This window comes from Hippichthys cyanospilos, chromosome 22 (genome assembly GCF_059441005.1).
Source record: "Hippichthys cyanospilos isolate Australia breed blue-spotted pipefish chromosome 22, RoL_Hcya_1.0, whole genome shotgun sequence".
In the NCBI taxonomy this organism is placed as follows: Eukaryota; Metazoa; Chordata; class Actinopteri; order Syngnathiformes; family Syngnathidae; genus Hippichthys; species Hippichthys cyanospilos.
The window spans coordinates 640,999-655,827 of record NC_142390.1 but is presented as its reverse complement, the minus strand read 5'-3'; the positions used below and the strand labels follow the sequence as shown (position 1 = coordinate 655,827).

The 14,829-nt window shown below is 56.3% G+C and overlaps 3 protein-coding genes across 9 annotated transcripts; 1 reads left to right on the top strand and 2 right to left on the bottom strand.

Moving 5' to 3' along the window:
- The first annotated feature begins 66 nt into the window (after positions 1-66).
- Positions 67-13,296, top strand: cpm (carboxypeptidase M). 6 transcript variants are annotated; one of them, XM_088405899.1, is made up of 11 exons: positions 67-341; positions 6,292-6,668; positions 6,985-7,140; positions 7,476-7,573; positions 8,731-8,903; positions 9,197-9,287; positions 9,504-9,609; positions 9,669-9,839; positions 9,919-10,071; positions 10,143-10,701; positions 12,928-13,296. In XM_088405899.1, exons 2-11 carry the CDS (start codon positions 6,377-6,379, stop codon positions 12,953-12,955), a joined length of 1,827 nt encoding a protein of 608 aa, XP_088262025.1. In that variant the 5' UTR covers positions 67-341; positions 6,292-6,376; the 3' UTR covers positions 12,956-13,296. The 6 variants fall into 6 exon arrangements, with proteins under 6 accessions (XP_088262025.1, XP_088262024.1, XP_088262023.1 ...); XM_088405898.1 differs by having other exon boundaries at positions 12,903-13,296; XM_088405897.1 differs by lacking the exon at positions 12,928-13,296 and having other exon boundaries at positions 6,292-6,419; positions 6,483-6,668; positions 10,143-11,761.
- LOC148405263 (NLR family CARD domain-containing protein 3-like) lies at positions 838-5,526 on the bottom strand. The gene is made up of 6 exons (XM_088405959.1): positions 5,046-5,526; positions 2,745-4,608; positions 2,502-2,672; positions 2,214-2,387; positions 2,089-2,135; positions 838-2,026 (listed from the first exon to the last, which is right to left on the bottom strand). Exons 1-6 carry the CDS (start codon positions 5,290-5,292, stop codon positions 1,419-1,421), a joined length of 3,111 nt encoding a protein of 1,036 aa, XP_088262085.1. The 5' UTR covers positions 5,293-5,526; the 3' UTR covers positions 838-1,418.
- On the bottom strand, positions 8,905-14,637 carry dclre1c (DNA cross-link repair 1C, PSO2 homolog (S. cerevisiae)). Of its 2 annotated transcripts, XM_088405904.1 has the most exons (15): positions 14,427-14,634; positions 14,289-14,340; positions 13,891-13,975; positions 13,751-13,810; positions 13,626-13,681; positions 13,464-13,565; positions 13,321-13,393; positions 13,022-13,162; positions 12,545-12,646; positions 12,340-12,470; positions 12,219-12,273; positions 11,787-11,875; positions 11,604-11,701; positions 11,372-11,458; positions 8,905-11,309 (listed from the first exon to the last, which is right to left on the bottom strand). In XM_088405904.1, exons 1-15 carry the CDS (start codon positions 14,533-14,535, stop codon positions 10,810-10,812), a joined length of 1,740 nt encoding a protein of 579 aa, XP_088262030.1. In that variant the 5' UTR covers positions 14,536-14,634; the 3' UTR covers positions 8,905-10,809. The 2 variants fall into 2 exon arrangements, with proteins under 2 accessions (XP_088262030.1, XP_088262031.1); XM_088405905.1 differs by lacking the exon at positions 11,372-11,458 and having other exon boundaries at positions 14,427-14,637.
- Positions 14,638-14,829: the final 192 nt, after the last annotated feature.

Here is a 14,829-nt window from a genome sequence, read left to right as displayed (position 1 = left end):
TATATTTCAGTCGGCAGAAAGGGGGGTGGCGGGCGGGCGGACGGACGGACGGACGGACATCTGACTTGACGGACGAAAATTGCGCATCTTAATTCGGCAGTAGCCTACTGACCAAGCGCACGCCTCTGCTCATTTGTTATTTAAGCTAGCCGGACACAACAGCGACCAACATGCTAGCAGCCTGCTTGTTAGCTGCTTACAGTAAATGGAACACCAAACCAATGCTTTCAATTTGTTGTTGTTTTTCCCAGGCCGCAAGCTACAGTAAGAGTCCATTCTGGAGGCCGGCAGCTTGGCGTTTGCTTGGCGAGTCCCCGGTTCACCCGAACGCTGGACAGCAGGTAAGCGGAGGACGCGGTAGCAAGGCGCAAACGCGTGAAAACGACAAATTTGTCGACGCCGGCGAAAACGGGAGGAGGGGGCCATCGGAGAGCTGCCCGCGTTAGCGTTCGATCCTGCCTCCTACCTTTCCTAAGACAGCGGCTTACAAAAAAACAGGGCAAGAATTTGTCATTTTCGAAATGGCGGCGATGGGAGGAGTCGGCGCAGGGAGCTGATTGGCTGACGGATGGAGCGGTGAGGCCCGCTTGGCGTCGGCTCCTCAGTCTTGTCAATCGGCGTTGCTGACCGATCCTTAATGCGCTGACAAACGGCTAATGATGCGCAAAATGTCAGCGCTAATGCGTACGCGTGCAAGAATCAAGATTGATGTGGCGTTCTTCATATGAAATAAATCCTTAAAACCATTAATAAGCTACATCAAACAAAAATTGAATGAGCCTTAGTAAATAGAAGTCATCGGTCACATCCAGTATTTTAGCTTTGACCCGTGGAAAGGATTTATTCAGCGCAAATGCAACCTGAGATTTTGAACAAACTTTTTTTTCTAGGGATTTCTGAAGCAAATCAAATAGGCGTCTTCAATCATTGTAATGATTGCCCTCGTTACATATCCTGGGAGTTTTAACTTCATGTAAACAGGTTTTGAATGAAGGCACGTAATTTGGTCCCAAAAAAAGAGTATTTTTTCATCTATACGCACACATCAAGCAAACTCCCACATTGTTGTAGTTCCTCGGGATAAATATACAAAACAAACAACACCCCAAAATGCAGAAACTTGACAAAAGGCGGATAAGAACTTGACATATTTATCATCGACTGGCACCCCAGAAACCGAACCCAAAGAAGTCTTTTAGAGCATCGCTGTCACAGTTTGCTGCAATAGCATCCAAATAATGACGGCTTTAAAAAGCTGACTAGCTACAATGGCGTGTTTTTTAGGCTTATCCGATGATGCAGTTGAGCAACTTTGTGAAGTGGCGTTGACCAGCTTGCAAAGTGGGGCGAGAGCACCCTCTGCTGGAGCCGAATCCATCTCGCGCCGACTTGATGTAGCGAAAGCTGACCGAGCGGCTTTACAAGCGAGTGGATAGGGACGCGCCTTCACCACCGATCGAAACGGAGTCCCCAAAGCCATCAAAACCATTATCGTAGCCAAAACCGAAGGCCGGATAAAGCGGTTGCGTGAATGTGGCCCGGTAGGTGTGCAGATGTAGCCTTCTCTCCGAAGTCACCTTGTAGAAGGACAACGCGCCTCGGGGATGGTCAAGAAACACTCCTACCCGTTCGGATTCCGGAGCGGGACCGGCTTCCGGGTCGATCGCCGCGGAAGGGCTTTCTAGCGCCTGCGTCCTGTCTTGGTGTCGGGCCGAGTAGGCGCCGTCCTCGTGGCGGAGCAGCGCCCAGGAAGCTTCGGTGGCGCCCAGGCACACGTCGTCACCTTCTCCGATCCGCCGGATCTCCTTGTACGTGGCGGCAACGTAGACCTTCCCTTCCACGTCTACCTCCCAGTAGCAGCGTCCGCTCAGGCCCTCGTCGCACAGCACCTGACGCCAGTGCGTGAACCTTTGCGGGTTTCGGGGATACATCTGCTCCTCCAGCGCCACTCTGGCGGTCTTGCAGCGCTCAGACAGTCGGAGGCCCTCGTGGGCCGTGTCGGGGTCCAACGTGGGCCGACACAAGTCTGTGCGAGACAAGAGGGCTGCAGAGCAAAGTCTTTAGGCGCAGACGATTGAAACAACTCACATTTCTCGAGACCGGGAACCAAACGTTCTCGGCCGCCGTAGTCCAAGCTGAGGGAACGTGCAAAGCGTTGTAAGCGTGACACAGCTGCATGCGTACGAGATGAAGAAACGCCGGTCGGATCCTACTTGACGGTCTCCAGGCTGGAACCAGGATCCGTTTGGATCGCCGTCAAGACCCGCTTTCCTTCCTCTCCCGGGTTATTGTAGCTCAGGTCCAGCAGCCGAAGGTGGAAGGGGTTCAACTCGAGAGCCCCGGCCAACGACACGCACCCCGGCGTCCCGATCATGCAGCCGGACAGCCTGCGGCAAAGGAGATGGGACAGGGACGCGGTTTGAGCCCAAGCTATCCGTCGTCATCCTCTCGGGCGATAAGGCGGAGAGCAGCCGCCGACCATCCAACGGGAGCGACCTTACCTGAGCACCCGCAAGATACAATCCGGTTTCGCCAGTCCGGCCGAGAGGATCTCCACCCCGTCGTCGCGCAGGTCGTTGTCGCTGAGATCCAGATCCCTCAGGTTGGACGGTGAGCTGAGCACGGAGGCCAACATCTGATAGCTTTTCTTGTTCAGGTTGCAGTCATTGAGCCTGGACAAGACAGGCGGAAAGTTGAGGTCGCGGCGAGCTGCCCACGCCGCCCGCAGACCTTCGGGCACGCACAGTGATTTTTGAGAAGCCTTGACCACGGGCAGCAGCATCAGGAGCCCCACCTCCGAGGCGGAGTATTTCTTGAGGTCGAAGCACTCCATGGCCTCGTCGGACGTCCGTAAGAAGAAGGCCAGGGCCGACCACATGGCCAGAGGTAGGCCGTGCGAGGACAAGCGTCCCGAACGGAGATATCGTTGGATCTGCTCCAGCAGGGTGTCGTCTTTCAGCTCGTTCAGGCAGTAGAACAAGTTGATGTTCTTCTCCGGTGAGCTCCGCGCGATCACTTTGTTGATCAGCAAGACCGTGTCGGACTTGTCGTGCTTCGCGTCCTTCGGGGGCTTCAGCAGTTCACCGAGTAGGTCCTGGTTAGACGGCAAGGAAAGGCCCATCAGGAAGCGGAGGAACAGGTCCAGGTTTCCGTCACTCTTGGAGGCTTTGTGGATGGCCATCTCGTGGACTTGAGTTATTGGCTTCTGCTTACAAAGCGCGAGGAGGCCTTCCAGCGACATCTCCGAATCGGCCAGCACGTTCTTTTTGTCGCGGAAGAGGCTCATCATCACGTACAGGGCGGCCAGGTACTCCTGGACGGACAGGTGGATGAATTGAAACATCTTGCGCCGCTGTTTTTTCTCGAGCGGACGCACCTCCTTAAACACTTGGGTGAACATTCCCGAGTGTTTTGCAGCCCGCATATAGTCGAAGCCGCTTTCCCGCAGGTCGTTCTCATAGAAGAGCTGGTGTTTTTTCATCAGTTGGCGAAAGGCCAGCTTCGCCAGGGCTTTGACGTGCTTGGTGCTCTTTTTCGTCTGCCTCTCCTCGGACCTGTCCAGTTGATAAAGCAGGAACTTTGTGTACATCTCGGTCAGGGTTTTGGGCAGCTCGCCTTCCCTCCCGCGGTCCAAATGGTCCTGAAGCACCACGGCGGTGAGCCAGCAGAAGATGGGCATGTGGCACATGATGAAGAGGGTGCGGGATTTCCGGATGTGCCGAATGATGCGCTCCTCTTCCGGGAACCTCTTCCTGAAGTAGTCCAGCCGCTGGGACTCGCTGAATCCTTTCACCTCCGTTTTGCTGTCGACGAGCGGGACGTCGGCCGCCGTCGCGGGCCGCGTGGTGATCCAGACCCGGGCGCAGGGAAGCAGGTCCCTCTTGATGAGGTGCGCCAGGAGCGCCTCCACCGGGTAGGCCCCGGTCACGTCGAGGTCCACCTTCCCCTTGTTGCTCGGGCTCAGGTCCAGTTTGAGGCGGCACTCGTCCAGTCCGTCCAGCACAAACACGATCTTGACGCCGCTGTTTTCGTAGTCGCGCTTCCCGGACGCCTGCAGCCTGACGAAGATCAGGTCCAGCGTCTCGGCGCTCACCGCCCTGCTCTCCCAGATGCAGTGTCGGATGAGCTTGGACAGCGAAAAGCTTTTGCCTTTCTCCAAGTTCAACTCGCGGAAGGTGAAGGGAAATATGAAGTGCACGTCCTTGTTGCTTTTTCTCCTGGCCCAGTCCAGCACGAACTTGCGCACCAGGAAGGTTTTTCCCATCCCCGCGAAGCCCACCGTGAGCAGCGTGCGCACCGGCTCCGGCTTGCCGCTGGCGCTTTTGAAGATGTCGCGCGGTTCGATGGACTTCTTGACCGCGCCGCACGTCTCCATCTGAAGGACCTCGTGCTGCCCGTTTGGGACGGCGTCGAAGCCGTAGGTGATGTTGAGATCCGTGTAGACGTCCGCCAAACGGGGCTGCTCGCACAGCTCCGCGTCGCCGTCGGGAGCCTTGATGTAGCTGCCCCGCAGGTTCTCCTGCAGCTCGCCCCTGAGTTTGTCGATCCGATCGTGATCGATGGAGAAGATGCCGCCTGGAAGGGCGACACGTCGCGGACAGTTGACGGCTCTGACGCCCGAAACGCACGGGTCGGCTGCGCGAGGGTGCGCCTTTTCCCAGCTTTCCCGCTGGGGTCGACTCGAACGGAACGGAACGTTTCGGTTCCGTCGCTCGAGGAGAAAGTAACGCAACTGAGAAAAGCGCCGCCGTGATGGCTGCTCATGAATTTGAGACCGTTCTCTTCAAGAAGTTGGGGGACTTTCCAGGTTCGGGCGGACTGAGCTCAACTTACTTGTTCCACGCGGCCCGTGGGCTATCCTCCTGGCGCCGACGTTCTTCCCTCCGCGATGACGGGCACGATCTGCGCAAGAATATGAAGGCATGCCGGATTTTCGGGGTGGCCTCTGAGTTTCCGCAACGGAGAGCTGCTGCCCTCATCTCCAGGCTGTCTTCCTCAGAGTGTCTACGTCGCCCGCTTTCCGGGATACCCCCGGGACCCCCTACCTTTTTTTCCCGCGAGCAGCTTCTGGGCCAGGTTGTGAAGCTTCATCTTCTCCAGAATCCGGACGGTCTCGTCCACGGCGTCCCCGCCGTGCCTCTTCTCCAGCTCGTTGGTGATGTCCACCTCGTCTGCGTTTTGAACGAAGCTCTGAGGCAAGTGCAGGTGGAATTTAAAGGCCTTGAAGTCAACCGTGCCCATGTCGATGAAGGTTTCCCACAGCAGTTCCTTGCTCCAAGCGTCCAGAGCCATCCTCCCCGCGCGGAGCCGGTCCGCCGCCGACGAGCCCGCTCGTGGCCCGGTGCTCCCCGCTCGTAAAGGACTGGGCGCGGCCGCTGTTGATAGAGGATCTCTTTATGACCGCTTTTATGGATGCGCCGGAACTTGTGTTCGTCAAGTGGTTTCTCAGAAAGCGTGGCCTCTGATCGGTTTTCTTCCTACCTTCCTTTCTTCCTCGATGCTCGTCGGTTACTCCGTGCGGTTACTCCGTGAGGCTTTTTACCTGAAAGAATTTCCAAACCAGTGATGACCTCGATTTTCCTTGCGAAGAGATCGATCGGGTCAGGGTGCGATGTCTGTTTCCCGTCATCCGACACAGTCAAATAGCTTTTAAAAAAAACAAGAAGGAAAATAGCTCCTTCCCACTTTCTGATAAGACGTCAGTGGGGGCCAAAGTCTGCTCTTTTTTTTTTACGTGTTACTACTACTACTTCCTGGTGCATTGCTATAAACTGACCTTTCTGCTCGTCATCGTTTCCATAACACCACTGTGTTAAGTTCGGCTTTCTTTGAGCGAGCATTTTCCCCGTTGTTACGTTCCTGAGCAGCTAACGGATCAAGAGACGAAGCGAAAACTTTAAAACTGCTCAAGGCGGACTGACTGCCAAACCAACAAAGCAACCCGAATAGAATGAGCAACAACAGAAAAAAAAACGTGGCCGACGACCTGACCTCCCAACCGACCGACTTGACTCTAGACTCATTTCAAACCAAAGAAGCAAATGAGTGTCCAAGCGACCAAAATCGCGGAGGCGAGTCGGACCGCGTAGAGGCAAATGAACGAACCCATGAGTGACTGAGCCCGCCAAGAAGGCGAGCAAGCCGGCAACTAATTGATTGGCCATCCAACCCGCTAAAAGGATCAACAAATCAGCCAATTGGCCGATTTTCATGTTCCGTGGCGAAGCGCGTCTGTCGCGTAACAGAGAAGAACCTCACATTGTCTTTCGTCTCGTTTTTGTCCTGTCTCAGCGCACGGCCGTCCGGTGGGTGCCGAAGTCCTCGTCCCCGTTGTTATGCCAAGTCGCACCTTCACCTTCTGCGTGCGCCCCGGCAGATGATAGCGCCCCCCAAAGGCCGTACACTCGCTCCGCTTGAAGGTGAGCCGCGTGCCTTTGTCGTATGCCAGACATGCGCGGAGGAAGACTGCCGGCGGCCTGCAGGCGGCGCCAAAATGCCGCCGAGCGCCGGGCTTGCAACCTCCCGGTTTGAACGCGGGCTCGGAAGGCGGCGCGGTCTTCGAAGCTCCCAGCTCCTCCCCGCTTCTCCCGTGGCTCCGAGCCTTCGGCTCCCTCACAAACAGGCCAGCGTGCGGGCGGACCGGCCGAGGATGCGCCCGACCCACGCAGGTAACTCGGGCGTCACCGCTCTGTTATTTCTTGCTACTCTATCATTGGAATCCGTCAACTGTGAGGGACTACCGTGTTGAGTGAGCGCAGTGTTGGGAGCAAGCTGCCAAAGTTCCATAGTCTCATTTTGCGCGTCAACGATTGATTGATTAGATTGATTGAAAAGGTTACGAAATGAAACATTGTTGGACAGTTTTTCAATCGGAAAGAGACTTTGTCGCCACATTGTTTCCTTCTTCCACCATGTTTTATCCCGCCGAACGCCACCACGTATGTTTACATCATTTGTACTTATGTACTTTTTCTTGCTGCGCAGGCATGTCCCAACTCCTCCTCTTCGTCCTGGTCCCCGCGGCCGTGACGCTGGACTTTCGTTACCATAGCAACAGCGAGATGGAGAGTTACCTCCTCCGGGTCAACGCCTCCAACCCGGACATTGCGCACCTGTACAGCATCGGACGCTCGGTGGCAGGTACGCAAGCGTCGGGTGTCGGGCGCCCGTCGCCCTGACGACGTCTGCTTGGGGCGATCGTATAACCTGACTGCAAACTCAAGTTAATCTAATCCGCCGCACTCTAATCTGGCCAATCGCGCACGCTCGCACGCACGTCCTCTTTTCCACACAAATACTGGACACAAGCTAATTGGTGTTGTGGATTAACTCAGATTTGGATGAGAGATTGTGTGTGTGTGTGTGTGTGGGGGGGGGGGGGTTGTTTCTCTTTGTTACTGTTATTGTGTGTACCTGTGCATGTATACATCAAGCACTTGAAGTGTTGCAAAAGTTTCATGACGCGCGCGCGGCAGGTCAGGAGTTGTGGGTGTTAGCTTTGGGTCTGAGCCCCCGCCGTCACGCTGTTGGTGTCCCCGAGTTCAAGTACGTGGCCAACATGCATGGGAACGAGGTGAGGCAACACACACATTCAGCGGGCCCCTCCACGCTGACAGGAAGTGGCTGGAAAAGAGATCAACAAACTCACTCATGCGCACATGTGTGAGTGACTCTAGAATATGTGTAGGATATGTGTATCCTGCTAGGCCGGAATGGGGAAAAGTCGACCAACTCTGGTAAATCCAACTTATAAACGGATCGACGAAAGTTTGTTGGCACTGCTTTCTCCAGGGACATTTCTTAAATAGGCGCAAAGTGTTTCCGTATTAGCAGTGGTATTGTTCAATTACGGCAAAGTTGAAATGATGACAAGGAGCGTTCCGGTAACTATAGCGATGATGTTAAACTTAGCGGAAATGCATAAGTCGCGGCCCGCCACACACGCTCACTCATACACACAGTTGATAAACGGGGGGTCTGTGTAGTGTGGAAAGTCCGGGAAAAAAAAAGACCTTTTGGCCCACGGTGCGTACACGCAACCGTGTACACATTAACTGCAGGAATGTGGCCCTTGTGGAAAAGTTCAGCGTGGTCATGTGACGTGGGCTGGTTGCTGTGGTAACCAGGGGCCAGCCCATGTATGGCAAACCCTCATTAAGTGACCAAGACCAAGAAATCAAGCGCGCGTTTTTGGCTTGGCGCTGTTAGCGCAGTCTCGTATTTTCAATTTTTAGTAACTTCCGAGTAGGAATGGGCCGACGTTAGATTCTGACGCCGCGATAACCTTGAGTAAAAATATCACGAAATTACAGCTTCAGCACCTCGGCGGACGCTGGAGCCGGCCGACTTCCGAGGCGCCCGAATGAGCAATTAGTTTGAGCGGATGCCTCCCGGCGGCGAGCGGTTGCCAACTTCTTGTTTTGGAAAGACAATCAAGAGGGCGCCGTGCGTGTTTTGTCTGCGGGGTCTTTGCTCGCATCGCAAAGCGCAACTTCCTGTTTTGCTCATCGGGGACGCACGCACACACACAGTTAGTGTTACGGTGGAAAAGGGCATCCGGCGGTTTGCGCCTTTCCCGCTTTTCTGGTATTTCTTTCCTGGATTGTGACCCCTGCTGACCACACGGCGTCCTGCGTGTGCGGGCGTGTCACAAGGCCATGAAAGCAGGTGGCGCAGTGACATCAAAGTCCCAGTCACAAAAGGAATATTGTGGTGCGCGCGCACGCGAAGGTTGTGGGCCGTGAGCTCCTTCTGCAGCTGGCCGACGACCTGCTGCGCGGTTACCGCGCCAACGAGAGCTGGGCGGCGCGGATCCTCGGCAGCACGCGCGTCCACTTCCTGCCCAGCATGAACCCGGACGGTTTCGACGCCGCCGACACCGACTGCCACCTCAGCCAAGGGAGGTACGCGCGCCCTCTTGTTTATTTGTCAAAAACATCAGAGATGAGCCAAAGCGCCCCCGGCGTTGCGCACGCGCGGGTTGTGACGCAGCAGCCGGACACAAAAACAGGAAACATGCTGCAAATCAAAAGCCTGTGTGTCTAATTGAGTGTTTGTCAGGCCCGGGGGGCGGGGGAGTCAAGACTCCAATAGGACATTGGGCAGGGTATGGGTAGTTAAGGGCCAGAACACGCACAATGTCATTGGTATGTCCCCAATAATTGTGTGTCTGTGTGTGTGTGCGTGTTGGTGTCAGGTTCAACCGCAACGGCGTGGACCTGAACAGAAACTTCCCAGATGCCTTCGTTGGCCCACAGGGGCAGCCCGACGCCGACAGGGAGGCCGAGGTCCGCTTGGTTTTAGTGGGACTGGTGTTCCAGATTTTGACTGTCTTTGTGGGGCCAATTTGGTGGGCCTCTCTAATCCAGACCTCTCTTTGAGGGTCAAGACTTAGTGTGCCAATTGGATTTTGCTCGAGCGGCCAATCAAATTCTGCCCCGCAAAGATAGGATGACAAACCTGTGTCGAGCGATGGGTTGAACTTTTTTTTACTTTTTTTACAGGTCCGGGCCGTGATGGGCTGGCTGAAGACGGAGACCTTCGTTCTCTCGGGCAGCCTCCACGGCGGCGCCGTGGTGGCCAGCTACGCATACGACAACAGCAACGGCGGTAAGCGAGCGCGCGTCGGCGACCGTCCCCAAACGGCGCTGACGCGCGCGCCGGCTCAGGCGACGAGCTGGTGGGCCGGGCCAGTTTGACCCCCGACGACGACGTCTTCGTCCACCTGGCCAAGGTGTACTCGCGCAACCACGCCAGCATGCGCCTGGGGGGGCGCTGCGGAGACCAAGGCCCCTTTCGGGAGGGGATCACCAACGGCTACCAATGGTACCCGCTCGCAGGTGGGCGCCGACCGGCCGGCCGCGCGCTCGCCCTCCTCCGGCCGGACGTCCCGTGACGGGGCGAGCGATGGGCTCGCAGGCGGCATGCAGGACTACAACTACGTGTGGGCGCGCTGTCTGGAGGTGACGCTGGAGGTGTCGTGCTGCAAGTTCCCCCCCGCCCGCCAACTGGCCACCCTGTGGACGGACAACAGGGAAAGCCTCCTGGCCTTCATCCGACAAGTCCACTTGGGTAAACGCGCCCTCGCCCGCTTAGCTCCGGCTCGGGCGCTCAGGCTCCATCCGCCCTTATGGCGCGTTCAGGGGTCAAAGGGCGCGTGCTGGACATGTCGGGAGCGCCGCTGCCCGACGCTGTGGTGAAGGTGCACGGCCGCCGCAATATGCGGCCCTTCAGGACGGACAAACGCGGCGAATACTACAGGCTGCTGCTGCCCGGCAACTACACCTTCACCGTTAAGTACACGCGCTTGCGCCGCCTGTACGTAGCTCAACGCGCGCATCCTCCCCCAGGTGACGCATCCCGGCCACCGGGTGCTGACCGAGACTTTTTTCGTCCCCGACGGTCCGGAGCGCAATTCGGCCCTGACCAGGGACTTCTTGCTGCGTGGCGCCGCCGCGGCGACGGGCGAGCACGCGCTCTCATCCGCATGGTCGACGGCGCCGTCGGCGCCGCTCGGGGTTGCGCTCGCATGCCGGAGCCTGATGTGGAGACCGTGATACCAAAACTACTTGCAAGACCCTGTCAATTTTTGTTTTGTTTTGTTTTTTCTTTCACCATTTTTCACGGGAGTACGTCGGCGCGACACAGGACGAAGCAGGTCGGGCTTGGTTCACGGCGGCGTTTTGACATGGCGTCTTTGAGGTGGGTGCCCTTGATGTGTGCGAGCCGTGGCGTGTCTTTGGAGATTGTAGATCTTTGTGCCCCCAAAGCGGGCGCTTTTATTCTTGAAAAAAAACAGACGACGTTGGTTCAGTCAGGACAGGAAATGTCGTCTCCGTTGGCCAGCTTTTTGTAGAGACGCGTCAGCTGCTCTCGCGTGGGCCTTTTGGAGTCGGGCGTGCACGGAACGTTAAAGTCGGGCGAGCCCGCCGCCTCGCGACTCCGCCGAGAGCCGTCGGACGCCGAGGCGGACAGCGAGAGGGAGGAGCGTTCATCGGCGTCGCCTTCTCGCTCGCTCGACGTTTCGAGGGGCCGCGATTGGCCGTCGATGCCGTCCCAACTGTCAGGGGGCGGCCCCTCGGCGAAAAAGTCCTCCCGTTTCGGCATCTCTCCGGAAGAGCTCGGCCGTCTCGTCCCGACCTCGTCTCCGTCGCTTTCTTGGTCCTCCTCGCTGTCCTCGTCGTCATCGTTAGACTCGGTGCAGTCCGCGAAGTTGTCTCGCTCGCGCTCGGCGCCGACGCGCTCGCGGGAGACCGGCCGCAGCGAGTCCTCCTCGGCGCCGGCGGGCGGCGCGGCACGCGCTTTCAACTCTGTCAAACGACCAGCGGGGATTAGCTTTGGCGCGCCAACGGGAGGCTGAATGCGGACGCACCGGAGGCGACGCGCCGGTTCGCCGGCGGCTTTTTCTTGGGAGGAGCCGCCGCCGCGCCGTCAAAGAGGTCGTCGTCGCTCTCGGAATCTGACGCAACAAAGACGGCTGTGAGCAAAGTCACACTTTGCGGCTCCTGTCTTTGACGAACGAGGCGCGCTTGTCAAATCCGCGATTTATCTTTCATGAACGCCCTCGTCTCGGTGTGGCGCGTGTTCCATTTTTGCGGTCTCACCTGCAGGGGGCGTGGCTCCGGCGCGGCGTTTGAGCACCCCCAGCGGCCTGTAGTCCAAGGCATCCGGCGCCGCTCGCCTCCAGCACGTGCTCTGGAGCCTGGCGGAACACGGGGCAGGTTTGCGCCATTTAGCCGACGGGCTCGGTCGCGCTGATGCGCCGTTGTTGCCGCCGCCCGACTCACAATTGCGTGACCTCGGCCAGGGTGCGCCCCATCGGGACCACGTTAGGGAACACCTGCGCCGGCTGCAGGTAGGACAGGAAGTCTTTGATCTGAAAGAAAATTCCCTTTTGAAACTTGGACAAAAAAAAAATCGGATTCTAGTGCAACCTGCTGAGCGTGCAAGGGGGGGCTCCTTCCACCTGCGGCCCCTTTTGAAGGTTTCTTTTTTTCCCTAGTTGGGGTTTTGAGTTTGTCCTTCTGTATGCCTTCTTTTTTTCCCCTGTGAAGCCCTTTGAGACTGCCGTGATTCAGGGCCATACAAATGAACTTGAGCAATTCCGATCCAAACACTCCAATTTGTCAATTTTTCTTCAGCCGACTCAGACGGGTCTCCCCCCCAAATTCCCCCCAAAAGTGAGAATTTCTTTCCTCTGCGACGGAAGCGGAGCTCACCTCGCAGTAGGAAGAGTGGAAACTGAAACACGCCCGGAAGGCCCGGCTCCCCGATCTGACGAAACGAGCGAGAAGATGAGCGCGGGCCGACGGGCAGCGTTGAGTCGCAGGCGACGCTTACCTGATGAGCACCTCGGTCTTATGCGTCCTTTCCCCGAACCACATGGTGGACGGCTTGATGGTGAGCACGCGCCGGCCGTCGCAGGACGCGCGGCCGCACGGAAGCCGATGGCCGCTGAGGTACTGCTCGCTCTAGGCCGAAACGAACTTTGAGGGCCTCGAGGACGCGCGCCTCAAAGACGCGCGTCCTCGAGGCGGCGATTCACCTTGGCGTGTCGACAGGCGTGGATTTGCGTCCGGCGCTCGGCGGTCACGTAGTCGAGGATCTCGGGCATCCTCCGGAACATTGGCGGGTTGTCCACGTGCACCTAAGGCGCCATCAAAGCGGCCGGCGTCTTTGACACGCGCCTCACCCAGACGCGCGTCTGTGATGCGTGAATTTCTCTAGCACGTGTCTTTGAGGCGCATAATGGAAGAGTAGGGGCGTGCAATTGACGGAATTTTAATGGCAATCACGATATTGGCTGCCACGATTAATGAAGCCGATCCTCGGCTGGATTAACATTTAAAAAGGCGTTTTTTGAGCTTGGGCTATGGAAGTGTTTTTTTTTTTTTTTTTCTCAGGTCTATCTGTGAATGTACCTTTCAGATGGATGTTTGATACCTGGCACCTGTGAAGCAACTTTTTGGAGCACCCCTAGGAAGGCACCTCCAAGACATGTGTCGTTGAGGCACGCGCTTACCCTTGTGTTGAATTCCCGGCCCAGCCTGGTGAACAAGTACTCGTAGCCGTACGCCGCTTTGCAGTTGAGCCAAACCACGTGGTCGGCGCTGCGAGCGATCCAGTCGCCCGCCAGACGCAAGATGGCGCTCACGCACGCCTCCTGTGCGCACGCACACACGCATTCGCGCTTGCTGGCACGTTCTCGTGAAAAATGTTGACCCCCCCTCCCCCCTTTGTATTTTTCCTTACTGATTTTTGTACTTAGTATGAAGCCAAATAAAAAGGTGAGACGTTTTGACGACCGTGTTTTGGGTTTACCCGGGAAGGGATGTGGTAAAAGCGCGGGTCAAAGAAGGTGGAGTCCACGTAGACGCTTTGAATGTCCTTCACCCTGCGCGGCCGGGGCAAGTTAGGTTACACGAGGAAGCAGAGGACCCGAGAAGAAGACGGCGAAGACCCACCGGCCACCCGAATGCAGATGCTCCATCCGGGCGGCGTCCCCCAGGGCCATCCTGAAGTCTCCTGTGTACAGCACGTTTCCGCGGGAACCTTCAAACAAAAACCTGCAAGGCGCGCTCTCCGTCATCGACCGACTGAGGTTTCTGCGGCGGCGCCTGCCTTACATGACGGAGCCGGGACAGTGTCCGGCGGGGAGTAGTGTCACCACCAGCTCCTCGCTCTACCCGGGACAACGGTTCACATTTGGGCCCCTCGGAAGACTTTGGAAGAGCGCCGAGGCGCACCTCACCTCTCCCGACGCCTCGTCCACCAGGGAAATTTGAGTGGGGCTCTCCAACTCCAAGGGAACCTGAAGGAAAACCGACCGCGATAAGGGAAATAACATAAAAGTCGTTTTCTTTTTGAAAGACAGTCTTAAGATGGCCTCACGATGAACTCCTCCCAGAAGAGGTGCTTGCGGCTGCTGAGCAGAAGCTCTTTGGTCACCAGTGAGCAGTACAGCTTGACTCGGCGGCTGCAAAACATGGCAGCGGCAAGTCAACGATCCAAAACCTTCAGTGAGTGAATAAAATAATCGCGCTGCGTGACATTTGTCACCATTTGGAGTTCACGTTGAGTTTGACGCCCTATTTGCTGGCTGAAATCGATCACAAAATTGTCGTCTTTATCAGTTGTGATATTGTTGTATTAGTTGGATTGCATTCGAATTCATCCTATATATATATATATATTTTTTTTTTAATGTCTTGGGCATCGATCCCGTACGTCATCAGCCATCACTCATATCTCGTCCCCGGGAAGGAGCGGCATTCGGACTGAAATCGCACCTGGAGCGCAGTCTTCTCTTCATCTTTGGCGCTCTTATGCCTCTCATGTGATCTGACGGCGGAATGAAAACAACAACAACAAAAAACGATCTTTTTTTTTGGTCTTTCGGTGGTGTAGCGTCGCTTAGCCTAGCTCACCTTTGTGACAGTGCGACAGGAAGTAGGCGCGCGCCTGCAAGTTCTCATGGTCGAAGCGATCCAGAGAAATGTTTGGATATTCCTTCATTCGACCCGCGAATGAGCTCATGTTCGCATCGACAACATTTGTCCTTCAACCAGAACGAACTGTGAGTTTGCTTTGACATATTTTGTTTGTACCGCCCATTTGATGTTGTTGTTGTTGCTACTGCCCTCTTGCGGCGTAACATGGAGCTGAACGTTGGCTTCGTGGGAGGTTCGAAGTAAAATCAAGAATAACGGCTTTCACGCCAATCATTTGGTGTATTGCATCACAATCAAATAAAAAAAGTGCATACGAAAAATGCAGCGTTTACATTGCGAGTGGCGTCATCGACTTGCGCGACTGTGTTGGAATGCGTCA